At 45.2% G+C, this 25382-nt stretch overlaps 3 protein-coding genes across 15 annotated transcripts in view; 1 reads left to right on the top strand and 2 right to left on the bottom strand.

Moving 5' to 3' along the window:
- Positions 1 to 8322, bottom strand: part of CCNT1 (cyclin T1) — a 29528-nt gene extending 21206 nt beyond the window's left edge. The window contains exons 1-3 of one of the 3 annotated variants that reach the window (XM_089308257.1): positions 8212 to 8322; positions 7011 to 7408; positions 5333 to 5414 (exon numbers count right to left, since the gene is read on the bottom strand). In XM_089308257.1, coding sequence (XP_089164383.1) covers positions 5333 to 5414; positions 7011 to 7171 — 243 coding nt within the window. In that variant the 5' untranslated portion in view covers positions 7172 to 7408; positions 8212 to 8322. Of the gene's footprint in view, positions 1 to 5332; positions 5415 to 6068; positions 6104 to 7010; positions 7409 to 8211 lie in introns of those variants that run through there. The other 2 variants (XM_089308258.1, XM_017341826.4) reach the window with 2 other exon arrangements.
- Positions 7578 to 25382, top strand: part of SPMIP11 (sperm microtubule inner protein 11) — a 47325-nt gene continuing 29520 nt past the window's right edge. Inside the window, exon 1 of one of the 2 annotated variants that reach the window (XR_016216704.1) lies at positions 7578 to 7689. Coding sequence is in view for 1 of the 2 variants with exons in the window: in XM_051845401.3 (XP_051701361.1) it covers positions 19468 to 19546 (79 nt within the window). In the remaining variant the exon portion in view is untranslated. Of the gene's footprint in view, positions 7690 to 19320; positions 19547 to 25382 lie in introns of those variants that run through there. The other variant, XM_051845401.3, reaches the window with a different exon arrangement.
- Positions 9100 to 25382, bottom strand: part of ADCY6 (adenylate cyclase 6) — a 66536-nt gene continuing 50253 nt past the window's right edge. For 7 of the 10 annotated variants that reach the window (XM_089308252.1, XM_089308250.1, XM_089308249.1 and 4 more), the window contains one exon: positions 12979 to 13200. In XM_089308252.1, coding sequence (XP_089164378.1) covers positions 12994 to 13200 — 207 coding nt within the window. In that variant the 3' untranslated portion in view covers positions 12979 to 12993. Of the gene's footprint in view, positions 9411 to 10269; positions 10446 to 12978; positions 13201 to 25382 lie in introns of those variants that run through there. The other 3 variants (XM_089308255.1, XM_070052178.2, XM_051845391.3) reach the window with 3 other exon arrangements.

Consider the following 25382-nt stretch of genomic DNA (forward strand, 5'->3'; position numbering starts at 1 on the left):
AAAGCAGATGGAGGCTCAGCCTACTATGCCACAGCACCAGCCCCGAAATTTTTTTTTTTACGAAAGAAACCAATGATTTAACCATGTCCACTAAAAAAATAAGATATATTTCAATGAAAAGGCAAGTACTCTACCTTCCAGGGTATTAGAAATACACTGTCTTTTTGTGTAAGTGGTGGTTACATTCACAAATATAAAAATTAAGAAATGATTTACATGCTTCTCATTTTTGTGCTTTACTGTTATACCTCAACAAAAACATTTCCAAAAAATGAAAGAAAGGCACGAGCTCTGGACTCCAAAACACTATAAACAAAGAGACAGAACAAAATGGAAAAAGTATTCACAAGTGCTTTGACCCCATCACCCATGTGGAACACATAGATGGAGTTCCAAGGCTCTTTGCCTGGGTAGCTCTAGCAGTTGTGTGCATTTGGGGAGTGTCATTTTACCATTTTGCCTTTCAAGTGGATGAAAAAAAAAAACCTCATATAAGTAAGATAATCAGGCTGGTGCCGAGGCTCACTTGGCTAATCCTCCACCTGTGGTGCCGGCACCCCGGGTTCTAGTCCTGACTGGGGCACCGGATTCTGTCCCGGTTGCTCCTCTCCCAGTCCAGCTCTCTGCTGTGGCCTGGGAAGGCAGTGGAGGATGGCCCAAGTGCTTGGGCCCTGCACCTGCACGGGAGACCAGGAGGAAGCACCTGGCTCCTGGCTTTGGATCGGTGCAGCGCGCCAGCTGTGGCAGCCATTTGGGGGGTGAACCAACGTAAAAAAAGGAAGACCTTTCTCTCTTTCTCACTGTCTAACTCTGTCCAAAAAAAAAAAAAAAAGATAATCAGTACAATAAAAAGAGGACAGAAAGAATCAACAGTAATTTTTACCCAGTTCTTCCATTTCATAGGAATAATGATCAAAAAGAAAAAGAAGCTCAACTTTGCTAACTTAAGAATTACTTTTTCAGATTTTATTGATTTATGTGAAAGGCAGAGTGACAGAGAGACGACACACATCTGCTGATTCACTCCCCAAATGACTCAACAGCCAAGGTTAAGGCAGGCGACAGCCAGGAACATGAACAGCAAGATCCCAAGCACTTGAGCCATCATCTGCCTCCTAGGTGTGTTAGCAGGAAGCTGAATCAGAAACACAGGGCAGCCAGGACTGTTAAACTGATGTGAGATAAACAGGCAGGAAGTTAATTTAGGATTACTGAGCTGGAAGTCACAAGCTCCCATGTGTAACTCTATCCTACTTGTCAATCAAAATGTCCCCTTTCCCAGGATGCATCCATTTCATACAGGAACTGAGGGAAGATGCCATGAATATATTATATCGAGCTCCACAATGAACTTGTGTAAGCGTCATATATTTCCCAGGTAGCTTCACACCTGGAGAGGCACCACACTGAGCTCATAAAGGAGACCAAAAACTAGAAAGGGCTTTCTCTTCTGCCACAAATCACAGCTGGAGAGATGGCCAGGCACTTCTGTCTCCCTCCCTCCACGTTTCTCCTTTCAGGCAAATCTTCTGACCCACTGCCGTTTCATGACAGGTGTTTCTGTGTGGGACAACCCATGTTCACCTGAATATGTGTGTGTTTACTTTCTCAACTTTTAAATACACTTTGTGTCAGCACTTAGAATTTGTATCTTTGTGCATGACAGGGACCTGGAGTTAAAAAATAAATACCCATACTCACCCACATCAAAATCAGGCACTTTGATATGGGATAACAGTATCCCAAGTGTGGCTTAACCTGCTACAACCCAAGACCCAAACCAATTTAAGATATTTAAGAAAGTAATTTAGGACCCCATGCATCTTATTCAACAATGTATCACTTGTACTTGACAATAGTTAGTACTTAGTAGTTCTTAGAATGATGAATATTTGTTGTCAAGGTATAGAAAAAAGGAACCTTACACATAGAAACAATGTTGATCTTTCAGTGGGGCAAATTGACACAACAAAAATTTTACACTCTCATACCTTTGGTCAAAGCAATTCCACCTATAAGAATTTAAATTAAGGGGCCGGGGCTGTGGCATAGTAGGTTAAGCCTCTGCCTGTGGCGCCTGGTATCCCATATGGATGCCGGTTCATGTCCTGGCTACTCCATTTCTGATCTAGCTCACCAATAATGCACCTGGGAAAGCAGCCAAAGATGACGCAAATCCTTGGGCCCTTCCCCTTCCAGGGAAACCTGGAAGAAGCTCCTGGCTCCTGGCTTTGGCCTGGCCCAGCCTTGGCTATTGCAGCCATTTGGGGAATAAATCTGTGAATGGAAGACCTCTCTCTATCTCTCCCTCTCTCTCTCCGTAACTCTGCCTTTCAAATAAAAAAGTAAACCTTTTAAAACAATAAGAAAGGTAAGGAAGGTAAGGGACAGTGTTGTAGCATAATGAGTTAGACCACTGCCTGTGATGCCAGCATCCCACAAGAAGAGCTGGTTCATGTCTGGGCTGTTCCACTTCTGATCCAGCTCCTGCTAATGCACCTGAGAAACCAGCAGAAGACATGCAAAGTGTTCAGGTCCAGCCACCATTTGGGTGACCTGGTTGGAATTCCAGGTTCCTGGCTTTGGCCTGACCCAGCCCCAGTCGTTGGCAGCCATCTAGAAAGTGAACCAGTAGATGGAAAACATCTCTCTCCACCACTGCCACCCCACCCAATCTATAACTCTGCCATTCAAAAAAAAATTTTTTTTTAATCTTAAAAATAAATAAATGAATAAATTTGACAGCTTTTAAAAATTTATTTATTCATTTAAAACATAAAGCAACAGAAAGAGAGAGAGAGAGACAGAGAAAGACACAGCATGATCTTCCATCCACTAGCTCACTCCCTAAAGGGCCACAAAGGCCAGGGCTAGGCCAGGACGAATGATGCCAAGAACCCAAAACTCCACCCAGGTCTCCTACGTGGGCTGCATGGGCCCAAGGACTTTGGTTTGCTGCTTTCCCAGGCATATTAGCAGGGAACTGGATCGGAGGCAAGGCAATCAGAACTCCAACAAGCACTTCAATAAGGAATGCCAATGCCTTAAGTGGCAGCTTAACCTGCTGGGATATAACACCAGCCCCACTTTTTAAACTTCATTTCCTTCCATTTATTTGAAAAGCAGAGAGAAACAGAGACAAACATTCCATCCACAGTTTCATTCCCCAAATACCCACAACAGGGTCTCCCACGTGGGCAGTAGGGACTCAATTACCTACTACCTCCAGGGATCACATTAAGAGAAAGCCGGGACTACAAGTGGACCTAGGACTCAATCCCAGTCACTGTGATATGGGATATGGGTGTTCTAAGCAACATGTTACTACTCTGTCCAACACCCACCTATAAAATTTTTCTTTAAAAATCAGGATTTTAAAGAGGACCAACAACCCCAAAGTAACTACTGGATTCTGGAAACAGTCATGACAGCTGAAAGATAACCCATTATGGGAGAACTGCCAGATCATTCATTAACAAGTTTACTGAAGGTGCTTTGGAGAATACATAGAAACTCTGTCCTTGCTGAACTTACTATATAGGAAATAAGAAAAGACACAATTCAAGGAGCAGGCATTTGGCACAGTGGTTAAGATGCCACTTGTGGGGTTGATGCTGTCGCGTAGCGGGTAAAGCCACCGCTTGTAGTGCCAGCATCCCATATGGACATTGGTTCCAGTCCCAGCTTCTCCACTTCCGATCCAGCTCTCTGCTATGGCCTGAGAAAGCAGTAGAGGATGGCCAAAGTCCTTGGGACCCTGTACCCACGTGGAAGACCCAGAAGCAGCTCCTACCTCCTGGCTTCAGATCAGCCCAGCTCAGGCTCTTCCAGCCATTTGGAGAGCAAACCAGGAGATGGAAGATCTCTGTTTCTCTTTGCCTCTGCCTCTCTGTAACTCTGCCTTTCAAATAAATAAACTGATTTATTTATCCCCAAATCGTCTATTTTTATCATAATAAAAGGGAAAAGCCATAGAAAATCTTCAAGTTAGGAAGGCAGCTATGAAGTTCCTCTTCAGTTTCACAATATCCCATCTGGTGCTGTCAGACAGAACGATTCTCTCCCAATAACAATGGTGTATTCTTTACAATCAGAGTAGGTATCAGGGCCAAAAACAGAAGAAAGTCAAGCTGGCTGAATAATCAGAGACAGTCAAGAATTCCTAATCACACCAAAGGGTGTCCCAATCTGGATTCTACCAATTTTTTTTTTTTATATATTTATTTATTCGGAAGGCAGAGAGAGAGGTCTTCCATCCTCTTGTTTACTCCCCAAATGGCTGCAACAGCCAGAGCAAGGCTGATCCGAAGCCAGGAGCCAGGAGCTTGCTCCAGGTCTCTCACGCAGGTGCAGGGGCCCAAGGACTTGGGTCATCTTCCGCTGCTATCCCAGGCCATAGCAGAGAGCTGGATAGGAAGTAGAGCAGAAGGGACTAGAACTGGCGTCCATATGGGATGCCGGCACTGCAGGCGGAAGCTTTACCTGCTACATCACAACATCAGCCCCTGGATTCTGCCCATTTCTTACTTTACAGGAGCTATATCTAGCTTCACAAACTCTCTTCCAAGAGCTTAAAAAAAAAAAGCTCAAAACCATCATCCCAAAGTAAAGCCTAAAACAAATTTATTCAAAAGCATAACCTTTTTCTTTTTACAAAATAATGAAATCTCTGATGAGCAAACCATATAAAGTGTTCCTCAAGCTTATCACCATTACCTTGGAATGTTTTCAAAACAAATACAGCCTTAGTGGACTACCACTATGCATTCACTTCCAAGCTACTTATAATAATCTTAAATAGGACCATTTCAGTTAGCAAAACTGAAAGTAGCATAATTTACAATCTGTCCAGGAGGGAAAAAAAGGTCTTTTACTGCTAACATCTTCTTTGTTCTGTTCTTAAAATTCATTTCTCGAGGCATTACCACATTTTGTACATTCCAGATCCTCTGGGCATTGATTGGAGTTTTGTAAAAGGCTTGTGAAAATCTAAATTACTTATATTCATTTGCTTTCCTGTGACATTATTTTGCCACTTTGAACGCTCTACTGAAATATGATTTCCACTTTAATGCCATCCCCCACAAAAACATCTTTACACGTTTGATAATCTATTTCATTACTAGAGAACCTACCTACTGTAAGGGTGCAGAAAACTACATTTCATAGGAAAATGGGAAAGCTGTATTCATAGCAACAGTGTGACACAGAATGAAAGTGAGCAGCAGAGTTCTCAAGTTCAAATCCCAGCTCAGTGGCAAAGACCAACCTGAAGAAACAGGTATGTAGAAGACTCACGAAGCGAACACCACATAAGAAAAGTCATACTCACATTTCGATGAAACTGAGTGAAGGATTGGATCATGTAGAATCGATGCACATATACTATAGCGGTGTTGATGGTCAGTTGCGAGCTGAAGTGCTCCAGTGAAGGCAAAAACAAGCAGGATACTTCCAGAAAACATAACATCTGGCCCCTTCCAGAAAGACCAGAAGACCAAGCATGATAGATGCCCTTAAAGGAAAACCTACTTACCTCTCCAAATCAGAAAGCAGCCCATTCTCCTCCGCCAAATTATTAACTGCCAACTGGCACTGACCACAATGCCTTCCACATTTACTTACACAAGTACTCACTACAAATTCACCGAATTACTAAGTTTCTCGGGCTGTGTGGCTCAATATGGCTTATAAACAAAACTATGTAATGAGCTCTTAAATGCTTTCACTCACCTTCTGAACACCCTGCAAAGATGATGCATTAGCTCGGGGTATCTCTTTAATCATCATTTACAAGGTCCTCCCTGATGCAGCCATAGCCCTGGGGAATATGTCACCACTATCTCCCTCAGCTTCTACACCCCAGCAATTAAGTTTACAGTTCCACCTCTCTCTGGTCACAGAGCAACCCCTGGGACTACCATTTTTCAAAAGGCCTGATATTCATTCGCTGAAAATAAAACTGTTTTCATGTCTTACATCTTAAGGCCGTCCCAAACAACATGAGATACAGAAATGTCACTTAGCAACAAGGTGAATAACACACATATAAAAAGTTTCAAGGATACACTGAAAACCGGATCTCAGACAACATGATTTAGCTCTGTACAGATCAGATGCTTAGGAAACAAATTTGATACGGAAAACAGGCTGGCAACAGAGGGCAACCCCTGCATTTCAGACTGGGCGCACCCCCACAAACACGACCAATTACATGGAAGCTGCACTTCAGAAAAAAGTTTTCAGCCCACGACAGAAGCAGCTTGAAAACGACATTCTTCCCTCCGACGCAAAACAAACGTCTTCCGACAAGCAAATACATTCGGGCGGAAAAACAAAGCACGGAATTCGCTCAATTTTGAATTACGAAAGGAACGAATACACACTCAAACTCGGCGTAGCGTTAAGCACCCAGAATCTCGCAAACGGTGGGAAACATGAGATCCACAGCTCTACGCATCCCCTACACACCTAATCTGCCATCTTTTCCTTCCTCAGAACTTCTAACAGCGCCCCCTTCGACGTCTGGCCCCCAAGCACCGTGGTGGACACGGAACCGAGGCGGGCCAGGACGGAGGAAGCCTCTGACCAAGTTAAATCAGCACGCGGGAGTCACAGATTCGGAACCACTGCTTGGACACGAATTCTAAGCCACCTGTGCAAGGCTTTCGGGTACTGAATCGCTAACACGCCGAGTTTAAGGGGGACAGGCGTCAACAGTGAACCCTCCACCAGACCCCGAGGGCGTAAGGGAAAGAACAAGCTCAAAGGCAGCCGGCAGACCACGAGAACCGGTGGAAACACAAAGCCGGGAAGGGCCTGCATTCCCGGCAAGGGTGAGCAAGCGGGAAACGAACTCCGCCTCGCTGCCCTGGCGCCAACCCCGACTTTCAACCCGCCCCGCGGCGCGCTCGCTCACCTAGCGCTCCGGCTCCTGCCCACCTCCCGTCCCCGCCCCGAGCCCGGCCGGCACCGACTCCCAGGCCCGAAGGCCTAGGCCGCAAGGATACACGAAAAGACGTTGACCCATGTCCTGAAGCAGATTGGCCGCCTGCTGGCGATAAGAAAGTTCCTTATCGGGGTCCAGGCCACACCGGCGGGATGGGCTGTTCTCCAGCTGTTCTCGAGTAAAATACCACCGCTTGTTGCTGTTCTTCCTCTCTCCCTCCATAGTGCTACAACCAGAAGGCAGCAGCAGAGGCTGCGAGCACTTCCCAGCGTCACCTACGCGGCGACACACATCCGCCGTGCGGGGGCAACTGCGACGTGACGAGTTTCCGCTAGGATTCGACGGCCGGCTTTGTGACACGCTTCCGCCGACGAAGCGGAAGTCTGAGCGCCCACTTCCGGAATGGCCCTCGCGACGCTCCGTAGCCGGCTGTGCAGCTTGCGTACCGCCAGGAAAGACCTTGAAGAGAGGGCGCAGGCGCCGGTCACGTGACCCCACCCCCACCCCACGCGCCGAGTAGGGCGGAGTCATACGTTTACGTTTAAAAACCGCGTCTCTTCCCGCGAGAACTGAGCTCGCGATGGTTGTTTGCGGGGGGGAGGGGGGTGCTGCGAGGCAGTTCCTGGGACTATTATGGTGGCGGCTCACGGCCACGTGCCGCTTGGTGGGTCCTACGAGAACTTTGCTCCTGGCTGAAGTGGCGACGTAAAATGGGACGGTGGCAGAGCTTTGTAGAATAGGTGAGAAGCGAAGAGCGTAGCCGCTATCGTACCGCGGAGATGTAAAGCCAGCAGAGGCGGGCTTTTTTTTTTTTTTTGACAGGCAGAGTGGATAGTGAGACAGAGAGACAGAGAGAAAGGTCTTCCTTTGCTGTTGGTTTACCCTCCAATGGCCGGCGCACCGCGCTGATCCGATGGCAGGAGCCAGGTACTTCTGGTCTCCCATGGGGTGCAGGGCCCAAGCACTTGGGCCATCCTCCACTGCACTCCCGGGCCACAGCAGAGAGCTGGCCTGGAAGAGGAGTAACAGGGACAGAATCCAGCACCCTGACCAGGACTAGAACCCGGGGTGCCGGCGCCGCAAGGCGGAGGATTAGCCTAGTGAGCCGCGGCCGGCCTGAGGCGGGCTTTTTTTAATATTGCTGGTGGGTGCCGAGCACTGCCACTCGTTTGAACATCCCCCTCCTAATAAGTAGCCCAAACCCGTGAGAACAGGAGCAGTGGTGCCCCGGGAAGGTGTAGCGTGAAGTTAGCAGCACTCACTCAGTGCTTGCAGGTCCCGAGCACGATGCTGACGTCTCCGTGTACCGTATGCCTTCGTCATCGTCATTCTTAGTAATATTTAATTCCCGTGTGCAGAAGAAGGTTTCAAGCGGCACCCCTCGAGGCGGGAGGCTCCCACCACCACCCGCCATGGGCGCAAACTTGGGCCTTCCTGTCTCGTGGTGAAGTGGCTCCGACGTCTTGATGCTGGGCAAGATGCCTCATTTCTGACTCTTAAAATATGCAATTGTTAGTACCTACGTTTTAAGTATCAGGTTGTGAACGGCAGTAAATGAGAATTTTTTTTTTTTTTTTTTGACAGGCAGAGTGGACAGTGAGAGAGAGAGAGAGAAAGGTCTTCCTTTGCCGTTGGTTCACCCTCCAATGGCCGCCACGGCCGGCGCACCGCGCTGATCCGATGGCAGGAGCCAGGAGCCAGGTGCTTTTCCTGGTCTCCCATGGGGTGCAGGGCCCAAGCACTTGGGCCATCCTCCACTGCACTCCCTGGGCACCTCAGAGAGCTGGCCTGGAAGAGGGGCAACCAGGACAGAATCCGGCTCCCCGACCGGGACTAGAACCCGGTGTGCTGGTGCCGCAAGGCGGAGGATTAGCCTAGTGAGCCGCGGCGCCGGCCAGTAAATGAGAATTTAAGTTTGCACTCGTACTTGAAATGGTCTGTAGGTCTCATTACGTTGCATAGTAGGCGAGAGCAAATGCAGGGACAGTGCTTTCATTTCTGTCCCTCCGGCTCCTGAGTAGTACAGCCCTGGCCCTTAGAAGATACTCAGACCATCAGCAAATAAACGTCCGTGACACCCTGGAGTATACAAACAAGCTGGTGGAATATCAAGGAGCTTGCCTTACATTATACTGCTAATACTTGTAGACTTTTTTTTAAAGATTTATTTACTTATTTATTTATTTGAAAGGTGGTGATAGAGAGGAAGCTGCATCAGAGGCTAAGCAACCAGAATGTCAGTGGCTGGTGCTGAGATGTAGAGGGTAAAACTGCCGCCTGCAGTGCCAACATCCCATATGGGCGCTGGTTCGAATCCCGGCTCCTCCACCACTTCCGATCCAGCTCTCTGCTATGGCCTGTGAAAGCAGTAGAAGTTGGCCCAAGTCCTTGGGTCCCTGCACCCGTGTGGGAGACATGGAGGAAGCTCCTGGCTCCTGGCTTCGGATCAGCTCAGCTCCATCTGTTGTGGCAATTTGGGGAATGAACCCATGGATGGAAGACTTTTCTCTCTCTGCCTCTCTGTAACTCTGCCTTTCAAATAAATAAATCTTTAAAAAAAAAAAAAAAAAAAAAAAGCCAGCCTCAAGCAGCAGCTAACCTGCCATACCAAAATGCCAGCCCCTAAGTGTAGCTTTTTTTTTTTTTTTTAATTTATTTTATTTGAAAGGCAAAGTTACAGAGAGGTAGAGCCGAGGAGGGGGTCTCCATCCTCTGGCTCATTCCCCAAATGACATTAATGACCAGAGCTGAGGTCTCCCATGTGGGTGCAGGGACCCAAGGACTTGAGCCATCTTCCACTGCTTTCCCAGGCCACAGCAGAGAGCTGGATCAGAAGCAGAGCATCCAGGACTTGAATCGGCACCTTTATGGGATGTCGGCACTGCAGGCTGGGGCTTTAACCCACTGCACCACAGCAGCGGTCCTCTAAGTGTAGATCTTAAAAACAAATTATTCTTTGCATTCTGACAAGCTGCCTTCCTGCTTTTCTGGACCCATACTCAATTTACCTTAAGTTTGCACAGCTTTAGATAAAATTTTAGAATAGAATCCTTTGTTTTGCTTTTATATTTTGGGTTTCATCATTTCTAACATTTGATTCTAATTCATTCTCAGAAGTGTTTCGTTCCATTTGAGGCCCTGCTCTGCTGTATACTGCCCATAATAATTCACTTCAGGTTATAAGCTAAAAGAGCATTTGATTTTAAACTTCTTCTATCACAGACTTTTTTCTTTTAATAGACTAAGCATTTTTTCAGTCATGGAGTCATGTATTGTTTCTTAAACAGCCAAAACTATTTCCCCAGGATTCTTCTTGCCTATTTCTTTGACCTGTGTTTGATTCTCCACTTAACCTCTTGGATTAATGACTCCGTATTGAATTTGCCATTTCTACTGAGCATGCCATTCTTCCAGGAAAAAGTTCTGGTACCTGTCAGGCTCCAGGCAATGCAGCTGCTGCCCATGGCTTGCTACCCTCCCATACAGGACAGGGAGCCTGTCAAAGAAAAGACATATTCTTTTGTCTCAAGATGTAATTATTTCAAGTAGGAAACAATGATAACATAATGCTAAATATGAGTTTGTGAGACAGGCCTGTATTCACATCCCAACTATTCTTCCCACTCTCCCGCACTCCCCGCCCGCCAACCATCTTAACAATTTTAATTGTGCAATTTAGTGGCATCAACTTTATTCACATTGTTGTACAGCAGACCTCAAGAACGTTTTCATCATGCACTACTGAAACTGTACACATTGAACAACTCCCATTTTCCCTTCTAGCCCCTGGCAGCCATCATTCTACTTCCTGTTTCTGTGGTGCTGACAACTTCAGATGCCTCAGATACGTGTATATAGAGTATTTGTCGCCCGTGATTGGCTTATTTCATTTAGTATAAAGTCCTCAAAGATGCCAGCTTTTCTTTTGGTGTGATGTTGAATGATATCTCTGCATTCTGATAGAATACCATCCAGCACATATTAGGTATTCAATGCAAGTTATGTTGTAAACATAACATTAGCCTTCAGATACAGTGCCCTTAAAGAACCACTGACAAATCTTAAGTCACAGGAATTTTCCTTTTTTAAAAAAAATGTCAGTAGGATACAGGCATTGTGGTACAGTGAGTTAAGCTGCCCACGTGCATATTGGAATGTCTGTTCCAGTCATGGCTCCTCTCCTTCCAATCCAGCTTCCTGCTCATGCACCTGAGAAAGCCATAGATGATGGCCCAAGTACTTGGGTCCCTGCCTCCCAGGAGACCCAGATGGTGATCCTGGGTCTTGACTTTAGCCAGGCCCCGTCCTGGTTGTTGCAGGCATTGGGGAATGAACTAGCAGGTAGGAGATCTGTGTGTGTCTGTCTCTCCCTCCTTTACCTCTCCCTCTCTCCCTGTCACTCTCATCTTATTTTGCACTATGCATATGTCATCTTTTAATCATGTCAAACATTACCATTTCTACTCAACATTCATATAGTCTCCATTTAAAATATGAAAGGATGGGGCTATTGGCAACATTCCTCAATTCCATGATAGTTTAAAATCAACAGCACTGTGGTGGGGCCAGCATTGTTGCACAGTGAGTAAAGCCGCTGCCTGTGATGCTGGTATTCCATATGGACACCATTTAAAGTCTCATCTGCTCTGCTTCCAATCCAGCTCCCTGCTAATGTGCCTGGGAAAGCAGCAGAAGATGGCCCAAGTGCTTAGGCCCTTGCATCTATGTGGGAGACCTGGACAGTGTTCTAGATTGCTGGCTTCAGCCTGGCCTAGCCCTGGCTGTTGTAGCCATTTAAGGAATTAAACCAATGGATGAAGATCTTTCTTGTGCTCTCTCCCCTTCCCTCTCTGTAACTCTGCCTTTCAAATAAGTAAATCTTTAAAATCAGCTATGGTATTTGTATGTGTTGGTAACTTATTAATTGTCCATTAAAAATTATATATATATATGCATCTACGTTCATTTTAAAATCTAATATAAAGGATGTGTAGACCACAATTTATAAAACATAAAATTTATAATCTTTTATCATAAATTTCCAGTAGCGAGCTAATTTCTTGCAAAATGCTTTGAGGCTTGCCAACTTTTTTTTTTTTTTTTTTTTTTTTTCATTTTCTTTGAGAGGCATAGAGACAGACAGTTTCATCACTGGGCAATTCCTCAAATGCACACAATGACTGGGGCTGAGTAGGGACCAAAGCTAGGAATCGGGATTGCAAACTAGGACTCCCATGTTAGTGGCAGAGACCCAGTTGCTTAAGCTATCACTGCTGCCACCCAAGGTCTTCATTACCAGGAAGCTGGAATTAGGAGCTAGAGCCAGGTATTGAGCTCAGGTACTTCAGTGTGGGACACAGGCATTTTAACCACTGGGCCAAATGCACACACCAAGTTTTGTTAGATTCCTGAGTTAACTGTGGTTATATTTGACAATAGAGTACAGTGGATTTTTTTTTTAAGATTTACTTATTTATTTGAAACAGTTACAAAGAGAGATAAATCTTTCATCCACTGGTTCACTCCTCAGATGGCTGCAATGTGTCCCTGCAATGGCTGAAGCTGGGCCAGGCCAAGTCCAGGAGCTTCATCTAGGTCTCCCACATGGGTGGCAGGGCCCAAGCACTTGGGCATCTTTGCTGCTTTGACCAGGCCTTCAGCAGGGAGCTGGATCAGAAGTAGAGCAACAAGACACAAACTGGCACCCATATGGAATGCTGGCATCTCAGGTGGCAGCTTCACCAGCAGAAACCGAGACCTCCCATCTGCTGGTTCACTCCCGAAATACTTATTAACAGCTGGGGTTCTGAAAACAGGAGCCAAGAACACAGTCCAAGTCTCCCATGTGGGTGCAGGAACCCAGTCACTTGAACCATCACTGCTGCCTCTCACAGTCTGCATCAGCAGGAAGCTGGAGTCAGGAGAGAGAGCAGGGTATTGAACCCAAGTACTCCAATATGGGATATATACCTCTTAACCAGTGTCTTAACTGCCAGGCTGCATGCCCACCTCTCCTGATACACTTTTTTTTTTTAAAGATTTATTTATTTCACTTGAAAGTCACAGAAAAGGAGAGGCAGAGAGAGAGAGAAAGAGAGATCTTCCATCCGCTGGTTCACTCCCCAGATGCCCGCAACAGCCAGAGCTGCGCCAATCAGGAGCCAGGAGCTTCTTCGTGGGTCTCCCATGCAGGTGCAGGGGTCCAAGGACTTGGGCCATCTTCTACTGCTTTCCCAGGCCATAGCAAAGAGCTGGATCAGAAATGGAGCAGCCAGGACTCGAACCGGCACCCACAGGGAAGCCAGCACTGCAGGCCACGACTTTAACCACTGCACCACAGCACTGGCCCCATCACTTTTTTGTAAGGCTTTATTTTTAATTTGAAAGAGTGATAGAGCTAGAGACAGAGGGAGAGATCTTCCATCTTGCTGGTTTACTTCCCAAATGGCTGTGAAGGCCCCAGACAAAGCCAGGAGCCCGGAACTCCATCCAGGTATCCCACATGGTAACAGATCCCAAGTAGGTGGCCCATCTTCTGCTTCCCAGGCGCATTAGCAAGGAGCTGGGTTGGAAGCGGAGCAGCCAGGACTCAAACTGACACTCCAACATAGGATGCCTGTGTTGCAAACAACAGCTTAACCCACTGTGCCACAAGGTGGGCCCCCATCACTTTCTTAAATTGAGACAATCAACAAAAGAATTAAGTCAGGCTTGCTTTGTAACCTTTGTCAACTTCTGTGGGGTAAAGTCTGCCCCTATAGCTGATTTCAGGCTACCTGTATGATGTCACTGATCATTAAGTTGGGATGAGATGCACACACCATCACATAGTATTTCCTCCTGACAGATGCAAGAACAGATGGGTAATGTAAGCAGAGAGATAAAAACATAAAGAATAAACGACACTGTAGGACCGGCATTGTGGTGTAGTTGGTAAAGCCACTGCCTGCATTGCCAGCATCCCATATGGGCACCAGTTTGTGTCCCAGCTGCTCTACTTCTCATCCAGCTCCCTGCTAATGGCCTGGGAAAAGCAGCAGAAGATGCCTCAAGTGTTTGGGCTTCTTCCATCCACATGGGAAACCCAGATGAAGCTCCTGGCTGCTGGCTTTGGCCTGGCTCAATGCTGGCCATTGTGGCCATCTAGGGAGTGAACCAGCAGATGAAAGATTTCTCCCTCTCTCCCTGTTTCTCCCTCTCTATAACTCTTAAAAATAAATAAATAAGTCTTTAAAACAAAACACTGTAACATAAGTAAATGCCACTGGTGGGCTCATCAGTAGACGGTATGAAAACAGGTCCTAGAAACTTCCCAAACTGAAAAGCAAACAGAAAAAAGATTTTTAAAAAATCCAGATACACTAGCAGTAGACCCATAAGCATAGATAACAGTGAAATAAGGTAAAATAATTAGGAAGAGATGAACTTATTTAACTTTTTATTTCAAATAACTTTAAATTTGAAAAATAAAAATTGCAGAATTATATACAGTTCTCATATACCCCACATCCAGAGTCCCCTATTATTAACATATTACTCATAATTGGTGAACCATGCCGACTTCCTCTGCTTTTTCTCCAGACTCCCTCTTATCCATCTTACCCCTCTCAGCCTCTAAAAATCAAATTTTGTGTCCAGAATTGAGGCTGTTTTTTAGCTCCCACATATGAGGAAGAACATGAGGTATTTGTCTTTTTGTGTCTGACTTATTTCATTTAACTTGATATCTTCTAGTTCTATTCATATTGCTGCCAATGACAAGGAGTTTATTTTTTATGACTGAATAGTATTCTATAAGGTGAGTTTTTAGTATTTACTACTTTTACTCTTTTTTTTTTTAAGATTTAACGTTTATTGGAAAAGCAGAGCAAGAGAGAGAGAGGAAGAGACAGACCTTCCATCCACTTGTTGATTCCCTAAGTGACTGCAGCAGCAAAGTTTGGGCCAGCTCAAGAAGGAGCCAGGAATTCCATAATGGTCTCCTACATGAGTGGCAGGGGCCCAAGTATCTGGGCCATCCTCTGCTGTCTTCTCAGGCATGTTAGTAGGAAGCTGGATGGGACTAGAGAAGCTGGGACTAGAACTAGCGCTCCGGTAGAGAATACTGGTGTCACAAATAGCAGCTTAACACGTTGCATCACAATACCAGTCCCCTAATGGGAAAAGTAGACAACTAGCAAGAATATGTGGGTGATATAAGCAGAGATGAAATCTCTGAGAATCAAGCCGGCGCCGTGGCTCAACAGGCTAATCCTCCGCCTAGCGGCGCTGGCACTCCGAGTTCTAGTCCCGGTCGGGGTGCCGGATTCTGTCCCGGTTGCCCCTCTTCCAGGCCAGCTCTCTGCTGTGGCCAGGGAGTGCAGTGGAGGATGGCCCAAGTGCTTGGGCCCTGCACCCCATGGGAGACCAGGATAAGTACCTGGCTCCTGCCATCGGATCAGCGCGGTGCGCTGGCCGCGGCAGCCATTGGAGGGTGAACCAATGGCAAAGGAAGACCTTTCTCTCTGTCTCTCTCTCTCTCACTGTCCACTCTGCCTGTCAAAAAAAAAAAAAAAAAAAATCTCTGAGAATCAAAGGAGGTGCCAATTCTGTGGTGTAGAGGGTAAAGCTGCTGCCTGAGTGGTCATATGAGAGCTGGTTCAAGTCTCAGCTGCTCCACTTCCAATCCAGCTCTCTACTATGGCCTGGAAAAACAGTAGAAGATGGACCAAGTCCTTGGGCCCTGCAGCCAAGTGGGAGACCCAGAAGAAGCTCCTGGTTTCTGGCTTCAGATCAGTGCAGCTCCAGCCATTGCAGCCATCTGAGGAGTAAACCAACAGATGGAAGACCTTTCTCTCTCTCTCTGCCTCTGCCTCTGCCTCTCTATAACTCTGCCTTTCAAATAAATAATAAATAAATCTTAAAAGATTCAAAGGAAGTGCTCAAAGAAAGAAACACTGTAACATCAATAAAAAAATGCCACTGATAAGCTTATCAGTAGATGATATGACAAAGAAAGAATCAGTGAGTTTGAAAAAGTTTGAAAATAGGTCCTGGGGCCAATCAGGGAGAACATATGATATTTGTCCCTTTGGGACTGGCTTAATTCACTCAGCATGATGTTTTCCAAATTCCTCCATCTTGTTGCAAATGACTGGGTTTCGTTGTTTTTGACTGCTATATAGTATTCTATAGAGTACATGTCCCATAATTTCTTTATCCAGTCTACTGTTGATGGGCATTTGGGTAGATTCCAGGTCTTAGCTATTATGAATTGAGCTGCAATAAACATTAATGTGCAGACTGCTTTTTTGTTTGCCAATTTAATTTCCTTTGGGTAAATTCCAAGGAGTGGGATGGCTGGGTTGAATGGTAGGGTGATATTCAGGTTTCTGAGGAATCTCCAGACTGACTTCCATAGTGGCTTAACCAGTTTGCATTCCCACCAACAGTGTGTTAGTGTCCCTTTTTCCCCACATCCTCTCCAGCATCTATTGTTGGTAGATTTCTGAATGTGAGCCATTCTAACTGGTGTGAGGTGGAACCTCATTGTGGTTTTGATTTGCATTTCCCTGATTGCTAGTGATCTTGAACATTTTTTCATGTGCCTGTTGGCCATTTGGATTTCCTTTTTTGAAAAATGTCTATTGAGGTCCTTGGCCCATCTCTTAAGTGGGTTGTTTGTTTTGATGTTGTGGAGTTTCTTGATTTCTTTGTAGATTCTGGTTAGCAACCCTTTATCAGTTGCATAGTTTGCAAATATATTTTCCCATTCTGTCAGTTGTCTCTTCACTTTCCTGACTGTTTCTTTTGCAGTACAGAAACTTCTCAATTTGATGCAATCCCAAATGTTAATTTTGGCTTTGACTGCCTGTGCTTCTGGGGTGTTTTCCAAGAATTCATTGCCGGTACCTATATCTTTCAGGGTTTTTCCAATGCTCTCTAATAATCTGATGGTGTCAGGTCGTAGATTTAAGTCTTTAATCCATGTTGAGTGAATTTTTGTGTAAGGTGAAAGGTAGGGGTCTTGCTTCATGATTCTGCACGTGGAAATCCAATTTTCCCAGCACCATTTATTGAATAGACTGTCCTTACTCCAGGGATTGGTTTTGGACCCTTGATCAAATATGAGTTGGCTGTAGATGTTTGGATTGATTTCTGGTGTTTCAATTCTGTTCCATTGGTCTATCCATCTGTTTCTGTACCAGTACCATGCTGTTTTGATTACAACTGCCCTGTAGTATGTCCTGAAATCTGGTATTGTGATGCCTCCGGCTTTGTTTTTGTTGTACAAGATTGCTTTAGATATTCGAGGTCTCCTGTGTCTCCATATAAATTTCAGCATCATTTTTTCTAGATCTGAGAAGAAGGTCTTCGGTATCTTGATTGGTATTGCATTGAATCTAGAAATTGCTTTTGGGAGAATGGACATTTTGATGATATTGATTCTTCCAATCCATGAGCATGGAAGATTTTTCCATTTCTTGGTATCCTCTTCTATTTCTTTCTTTAAGGTTTTGTAATTCTCATTGTAGAGATCTTTAACATCCTTGGTTAAGTTTATTCCAAGGTATCCGGGGCTCACTTGGTTAATCCTCCACCTGCGGCTCCGGCATTCCTTATGGGTGCCGGTTCTAGTCCCGGCTTCTCCTCTTCCAGTCCAGCTCTCTGCTGTGGCCTGGGAAGGCAGTGAAGGATGGCCCAAGTGCTTGGGCCCTTGCACCCACATGGGAGACCAGGAAGAAGCACCTGGCTCCTGGCTTCAGATCTGCGCAATTACGGCTGTAGCAGCCATTTTGGGGGTGAACCAACAGAAGGAAGACCTTTCTCTCTGTCTATAACTCTGCCTGTCAAATAAATTAAAAAAAAAAATAGGTCCTGAGGCTGACACTGTGGCACAGTGGGTTAAGGCCCTGCCCTCAGCGCCAGCATCCCAAATAGGCACTGGTTTGAGTCCTGCCTGCTCCACTTGCAATCCAGCTCCCTGCTAAATGTGCCTGGGAAAGCAGCGGACAATAACCCAGGTCCTTGGGCCCCTGCACCCATGTGGGAGACCCAGAAGGAGCTCCTGGATCCTGGCTTCGGCTCAGTACAGCTCTGGCCATTGAGGCCATCTGGGGAGTGAACCAGCGGATGAAAGACCTCTCTCTCTCTGTTTCTACCTCTCTCTGTGACTCTATCTTTCAAATAAGTAAAATAAATAAATAAATAAATCTTAAAGAAAATAAAGAGAGAAAGAAAATAGGTTCTGGGAGTTTCCCAAACTGAAAAGTAAAGAGAAAACGGACTTTAAGAAAGCAAAGACGTGGGGCCAGCAGGTAGCAGGGGCCCAAAAGCTAGGCCATCTTCCACTGCCTCCCCAGTCACATTAGCAGGGAGCTGGATTGGAAATGAAGGCTCTGGAACTCAAACCAATGCTCCAGTGTGGGATGCTGGAGTCACAAGCAGTGGCTCAACCCATTGCACCACAATGCTGGCTCCTAAATTGTTTTAAATCTTTGTGTATTTGACACAGAGAAAGCTCCCAACCACTGGTTTACAACCCCCATGCCTGCAACAACCCTTGACTGGGACCTAACTCACTCCACATCATCCAGGTAGGTGTTGGTAACTTCACCACTTGAGCTATCACTGCTGCCTCCTAAGGTCTGCATTAGCAGAAAGCTGGAGGCCTGTAACAGAACCAGGTGTCAAACCCAGGCACTCTGGTGTGAGATGTGGGCATTCCACCTGGCATCTTAACTGCTAGACCAAAGGCCCACCCTCATACGCAAATCAAAATATTGCCTCTTAAGGTTCTGTTAGGTGCTAAATAGTACGATAAGGAAATTTGCATGTATTAGCTAATTTCATTCTTAAAATTATGAGATAGATTTTGTCATAATTTGACATTTCTTTTAAATTAGAAACATAAGCTTAGTTAATCTATTCAAACTCAAACCTAAAATATGACAAAACTAAGATTTGCACCCATATCAATGCTCTCTTTACTGCCTTCTGAAACAATATAAGACTGTTGTGGCAAAGCAGGCTAAGCCACCTCCTGTAATGCTGGCATCTCATATGAGTGCAGTTTCCAGTCCTGGCTGTTCCACTGCCGATCTAGCTCTCTGCTAATGTACCTAACAAAGCAGTGGAAGTTGGCCCGAGTGCTTGGGCCCTGCACCAACATGGCAGACCAGGATGGAGTTCCGGGCTCCTGACTTCAGTCTGGTCTAGCTGTTGAGGCATTCGGGGGAGTGAACCAGTGGATCTCTCCCTCACCCTCTGCATCTCTGACTTTCAAATAAGTAAATAAATCTTGGAAAAAGAAAAAAAGACTGAGTCAAGAAAAAGGTGTACTGACAATTCCTTCATTGTTTTGAGATTGTACAGCTCTCCCTCATTCCAACTCCACTGTGAACCCAAAAATCCTGTCCCTCATTAGACAAAGGGAGTGTCAGTCATGGAAATTCTTTGTGACGTTACCGTGGTTACCAAACACAGACTCCCCAGTGCTCCAGTGGAGACATTCTAGAAGAGCACAGGGAGGAGCTGAGATGGCCTTCTTCAACTTATACCTAATGGGATATCAAAATGCCTTTCGGAACAAAAAGAGGGACACAACTGAAGAGACAAGTAAGGGGAATATCGCACAGAGGTCTGGGAGAGCCATTTCCTTGCCACTCCCTAGCCATTTCTTTTCCCACCTTGGTTAGAGATATCATCCAAGCCCAATATGGTGTAACCACAGAATCCATTCAGCTTCACTTCCCTGTTATTTAATATCCTTTTTTTTTTCTTTTGGATTTTATTTATTATTTTGAAAGTCATTGAGTTCCAGAGAGAGGGAGAGATCAAGAGATTGATTGATCTTCCATCCTCTGGTTCACTCTCCAAATGGCCACAATGGCCAGGGCTGGGCCAGGCAAAAGCCAGGAGCCAGTAGCTTCATCTGGGTCTCCCAAATGGATGCAGGGGCCCAAGGATGTGGGCCATCATCCCCTGCTTTCCCAGGAGCATTAGCAGGGAGCTAGATCAGAAGTGGAGCAGCTGGGCCGGCGGCAGTGCGCCAGCTGCGGCGGCCATTGGAGGGTGAACCAACGGCAAAAGGAAGACCTTTCTCTCTCTCTCTCTCTCTCTCTCTCTGTCCACTCTGCCTGTCAAAAAAAAAAAAAAAAAAAAAAAAAAGGAAGTGGAGCAGCCGGGACAAGAACCAGCACCCATATGGGTTGCAAGTGTCACAGAGCCAGCTTTACCTGCTACACAACGCCGGCCTCTATCATTTTTTTTTTTAAGATTTATTTATCTACATGAAAGTCAGAGTTAGAGAGAGAGACAGAGAGATCTTTCATCCAGTGGCTCACTCCCCAAATGGCCACGTCATTCAGAGCTAGGCCAGACTGAACCATGAGCTTAATCCAGGTCTCCCATGTGGGTGCATGGGCCCAAAGTACTTGGGCAATCTTCCACTGCTTTCTCAGGTATATTAGCAGGGAGCTGGATTGGAAATGGAGCTACCAGGACAAGCTGGCACCCAGATGGGATGCCAGCATCATATGTGATGGCTTAACCTGCTATGCCACATCACTAGTCCCTTTATATCCTTATTAAGGTCACAATTTATTCAGCCAAATAAATGTATTCTTATTCATTGATTTGCTCATCAGCCAACATTTATTTAGCACCAGCTATGTGCCAGGCTTTATGCTGGTGACTGGAGATAGAATAAGGTCTATGTTAAAAGGCAGCTGACTATATGAAGAGGAAGATGAATATGGAAACAAAATAATTGCAATATAGTATATGACTAAGTTAAATATGGAATGTTACGGAACTACAAAGGATGAAGTACGTAATACTATTGGATTTGGGATAAGAATGGGGAGATCCTTCAGAAAGTTCCCATACAGGAAGTGCTTCCAGAAGTGAGTGTTAAAGAGTGATTAGGCTTCACTTAATGAACATGAAAGGGATATAGCACAGATAAGAAACAGAGACCCAAGAGAGAGTGTAGCCATCTAGGGAGTGAACCAGTGGATGGAAGACCTCTCTCTCTCTCTCTCTCTCTCTCTCTGCCTCTCCTTCTCTCTCTATGTCTCTGACTTTCAAATAAATAAATCTTTTTTTAATTTTTTTATTTTTTGACAGGCAGAGTGGACAGAGAGAGACAGAGAGAAAGGTCTTCCTTTGCCGTTGGTTCACCTTCCAATGGCCGCCGTGGCCTGCGCGCTGCGGCCGGTGCACTGCGCTGATCTGATGGCAGGAGCCAGGTGCTTTTCCTGGTCTCCCATGGGGTGCAGGGCCCAAGCACCTGGGCCATCCTCCACTGCACTCCCTGGCCACAGCAGAGAGCTGGCCTGGAAGAGGGGCAACCGGGACAGAATCCGGCGCCCCGACCGGGACTAGAACCCGGTGTGCCGGCGCCGCTAGGCGGAGGATTAGCCTAGTGAGCCGCGGCGCCGGCCCAAATAAATAAATCTTTAAAAAAATTCACAATGCCTAGCCTTCCCCCATAATATTATTTGTTGAGTAAATGAATGAATCAATGATTTTGAATGACTATAAAGCAGGAAGTTGGGGGGGGGGGCTTTGCAGAAGATATGACGATAAATCTAGGAAAAGTGAAGGAACTTAAAGATAGGTGGAAACTGAAGCAAATTGTACTCAGGTGGGGAAGAAGTGACTGCTAAAGTATAAAAGCACAAAGTCAATATAGTGGAGGAAGATTCACTTTATAAAAAATGGAAGCCTTGGAGTAGGTATTTAGTATGGTGGTTAAGTCCCATACACATCACATCCTGGAGTGTCTGTGTTCAAATCTTGGCTCCTCTGCTTCTGATCCAGCTTCCTGCTAATGCACACCAGGAAGCAGCAGTGACCATTCAAGTACTTAGGTCTCTTGCAACCCACACAGGAGACCCAGATTGAGTTCCAGGCTCCTGGCTTCAGCCTAGATCAGCTCCAGCTATTGCAGGCATTTGGGGAGTAAACCAGCAGATAGAAAACCTGTCTCTGTCTCTCTGCCTTTCAAATACATAAATAAAATTATTTTAAATTAGTATCCTGATGTCATCTGCTTACCCACTTTCTTAGTCTGGTAGCAGAGCCTCGGAGGCAGAAGGCCAAAGTAAGGTTAAGAGAAAGACTGGACAATAAATTTGCTACCCATATTCTTTGCTCTCTTCCCACCACTCCCAGCTTCATACCCTCTTAAGACAGAGGATAATTTCTAATTAATCCATACTTTTTTGCCTCAAGCACTTAGTCAACTATTTATCATTATGTGCAGTGTGCCAGGCATTTATTAGGCATTCTACATGCTTAATTTAACCTTCTTAACATTCCTGTAAGGAACTACAATCCCCCCCCCTTTTTTTAAAGATTTATGTATTTACTTCAAAGAGTTACACAGAGAAAGAAGGAGAGGCAGAGAGAGAGAGAGAGAGAGAGAGAGAGAGAGAGAGAGAGAGGTCTTCTATCCGCTGCCTCACTCCCCAAATGGCCGCAATGGCGAGAGCTGCACTGATCCAAAGCCAGGAGCCAGGAGCATCTTCTGGGTCTCCCACATGTATACAGGGGCCCAAGGACTTGGGCCATCTTCTGCTGCTTTCCCAGGCCATAGCAGAGAGCTGGATTGGAAATGGAGCAGCCGGGTCTCAAACCGGCACCCACATGGGATGCCAGCACTGCAGGCAGTGGCTTAACCTGCTACGCCCCAGCGCAGGCTCCCCAAATTGTCTTAACATCTCCACCTGTGGTCTTAAATACTTTGTTACTTATAGAGTTCTATTACACAAGTCTTTTCCTGTGAACAGGCCACTGTACAAATGATTGATGATCAGCGTTCCTAGGAAAAATCTATTAACCCCAAAATCCAGAGTTCAAATGTCAGATGGACTTTCTTATAGCTATTTGCTGTTCCCTAACAAGTGGTCTCAAGATTGCCAAGAGTCCACCATTCACTGTAGCTGAATGGTAACTTTGCCACACTAATGGTCAAACTTGTTGAGTTGAGACCTCCTATATAAAGTCAAAACCTTGCAGGCTCCCCACATAGCCCCTATGCAGCTTAACAACTTTTGGATAGCATTCTGCAAGCTACTGGAAGGGAAAGAATAATTGGATGAGTTTTTTCTGATCTCTCATTCTCTCATATACACATCAGAGAATCATCTGCTTGTGATCCAACTCTATATGCAGAAACCAAAGCAATAATTCGATTCATTTTCTGTGCTTAAACTTTACTGGAATTATTGGTGAAGACTCAGTGCTAGGAGTTCATCTGCACATATCCTTATTCCTCCAAAGAAAATTCAGGAGTTTTACTTCTGGGATAAGAATTTAGTGAAATAGCTGGCACTGTGGCATAGTGGACTAAGCCTCTGCCTGCAGGGCCAGCATCCCATATGGGCACCGGTTCTAGTCCTGGTTTCTCTTCTTCCGACCCAGCTCTTTGGTATGGTCTGGGAAAGCAATGGAAGATGGCCCAAGTGGGAGACTGGGAAGAAGCTCCTGGCTCCTGGCTTCGAATCAGCCCAGCTCTTGTCATTGCACCATTTGGGGAGTGAACCAGTGGATGGAAGACCTTTCTCTCTGTCTCTGCCTCTCTTGGTCTGTAACCTCTCAAATAAATAAATAAAATCTTAAAGAAAAAAAAAAGAATTTAGTGAAATAACCATTTAGCATGGCAACCAATTACCATTGATCTCATCCTTCAAGGAGGCATCTTGAACTAAATGTGGCCCGTCTGACCCTGGGCTGTGACTCACCTGATCCAAAAACTTCTAACCACCACTACATATACTTGGTATAAACATATCCCAACCAAGCTAGCAGATTTGAATCGATTACTAAGTACTATTTGATAAAAGTTGAGTATAAGTACAATAGAATCTCTCATCACTGACAAACAGTTGGGCAGTTAAATTTTTCAAAGGTTAAAATGTAAGTTGGGAAGAAAAAACACATACATACTTTGTTTTCACTTAGTATGTTTAAATGTGGGTTCACTTACCATTTTTTTTTTTTGGTATAGTGTCAAAGAACTTCCTTTTCTTGGAAAACGTGTCCATGAATGAGGGTCATAACCTCTTGTCTCTCAATGCATCATCTATAATTTCAGTTTGATTACAAATTTGCAAACCAATCTGATTTTTAAATTTATTTTATGATTTTCCCCAAATATTTTATACTTGCTTTCCCTAAATCTAATGTAACAAATATTTATCTTTTTTTATTCTTTTTCAGAGTAATTTTACATGTAAAGAATAGTGTTAAAAGTCTCTTAAAGGGCCAGCGCCATGGCTCAATAGGCTAATCCTCCGCCTGTGGCGCGGGCACCCTGGGTTCTAGTCCCGGTTGGGGCGCCAGATTCTGTCTCGGTTGCCCCTCTTCCAGGCCAACTCTCTGCTATGGCCCGGGAGTGCAGTGGAGGATGGCCCAAGTGCTTTGGCCCTGCACCCACATGGGAGACCAGGAGAAGCACCTGGCTGTGGCAGCCATTGGAGGGTGAACCAACGCCAAAAAAGGAAGACCTTTCTCTCTGTCTCTCTCTCTCTCACTGTCCACTCTGCCTGTCAAAAAAAAAAAAAAAAAAAAAAAGTCTCTTAAAGAAAAACAAGAGTCCTCTGCCTCAGCCTTCTCATCTGCTCTCTCTAGAGACAATCATTTTCAACTCTTTTAATTGTTTATTTTGGAATTTGCCTTTCTAATTCTAAAGAAAATGTGTATATTCTGAATATTATCCATTTTTGGTTGTGTATACTGCTTTCCCATATTATCCATTTTTGGTTGTGTATACTGCTTTCCCATTAAGACAGCTCAGAATTTTGCTTTCCAAAACTACATACTTTCCATTCCTGACCCTTCTTTTTCCAGTACAATTGTCCCTTGGTTTCTACAGGGGATTGGTTCTTCCAGGAGCCTTCTCAGATGCCAAAATCTGAGGATAATCATGTCACTTAAATGAGATGGCACAGTATTTGCATATAACCTACACATATCCTCCCTTATATTTTAAATCATCTCTAGATTGCCCATAATACCTAATACAGTGTAAATACTATGTAAATAGTTGTTATACCATATTGCTCAGAGAATTATGACAAAGAATAGAAGCACTGGGGCCGGTGCTGTGGCACAGTGGGTTAATGCCCTGGCCTGAAGCGCCAGCATCCCATATGGGTGCTGGTTCGAGTCTTGGCTGCTCCTCTCCTGATCCAGCTCTCTGCTATGGCCTGGGATAGCAGTAGAAGATGGCCCAAGTCCTTGGGCCCCTGTACCCATGTGAGAGACCCAGAAGAAACTCCTGGCTTCAGATCGGTGCAGCTCCGGCTGTTGTGGCTATCTGGGGAGTGAACCAACGGATGGAAGACCTCTCTCTCTCTCTCTCTCCATCTCCTTTCTCTGTGTAACTCTGACTTTCAAATAAATAAAAATAAAAATCTTAAAAAAAAAAAGAAAATAGTTTTCT

The sequence above is a fragment of the Oryctolagus cuniculus genome, chromosome 11 (genome assembly GCF_051225735.1).
Source record: "Oryctolagus cuniculus isolate XC-2025 breed Fujian yellow rabbit chromosome 11, ASM5122573v1, whole genome shotgun sequence".
In the NCBI taxonomy this organism is placed as follows: Eukaryota; Metazoa; Chordata; class Mammalia; order Lagomorpha; family Leporidae; genus Oryctolagus; species Oryctolagus cuniculus.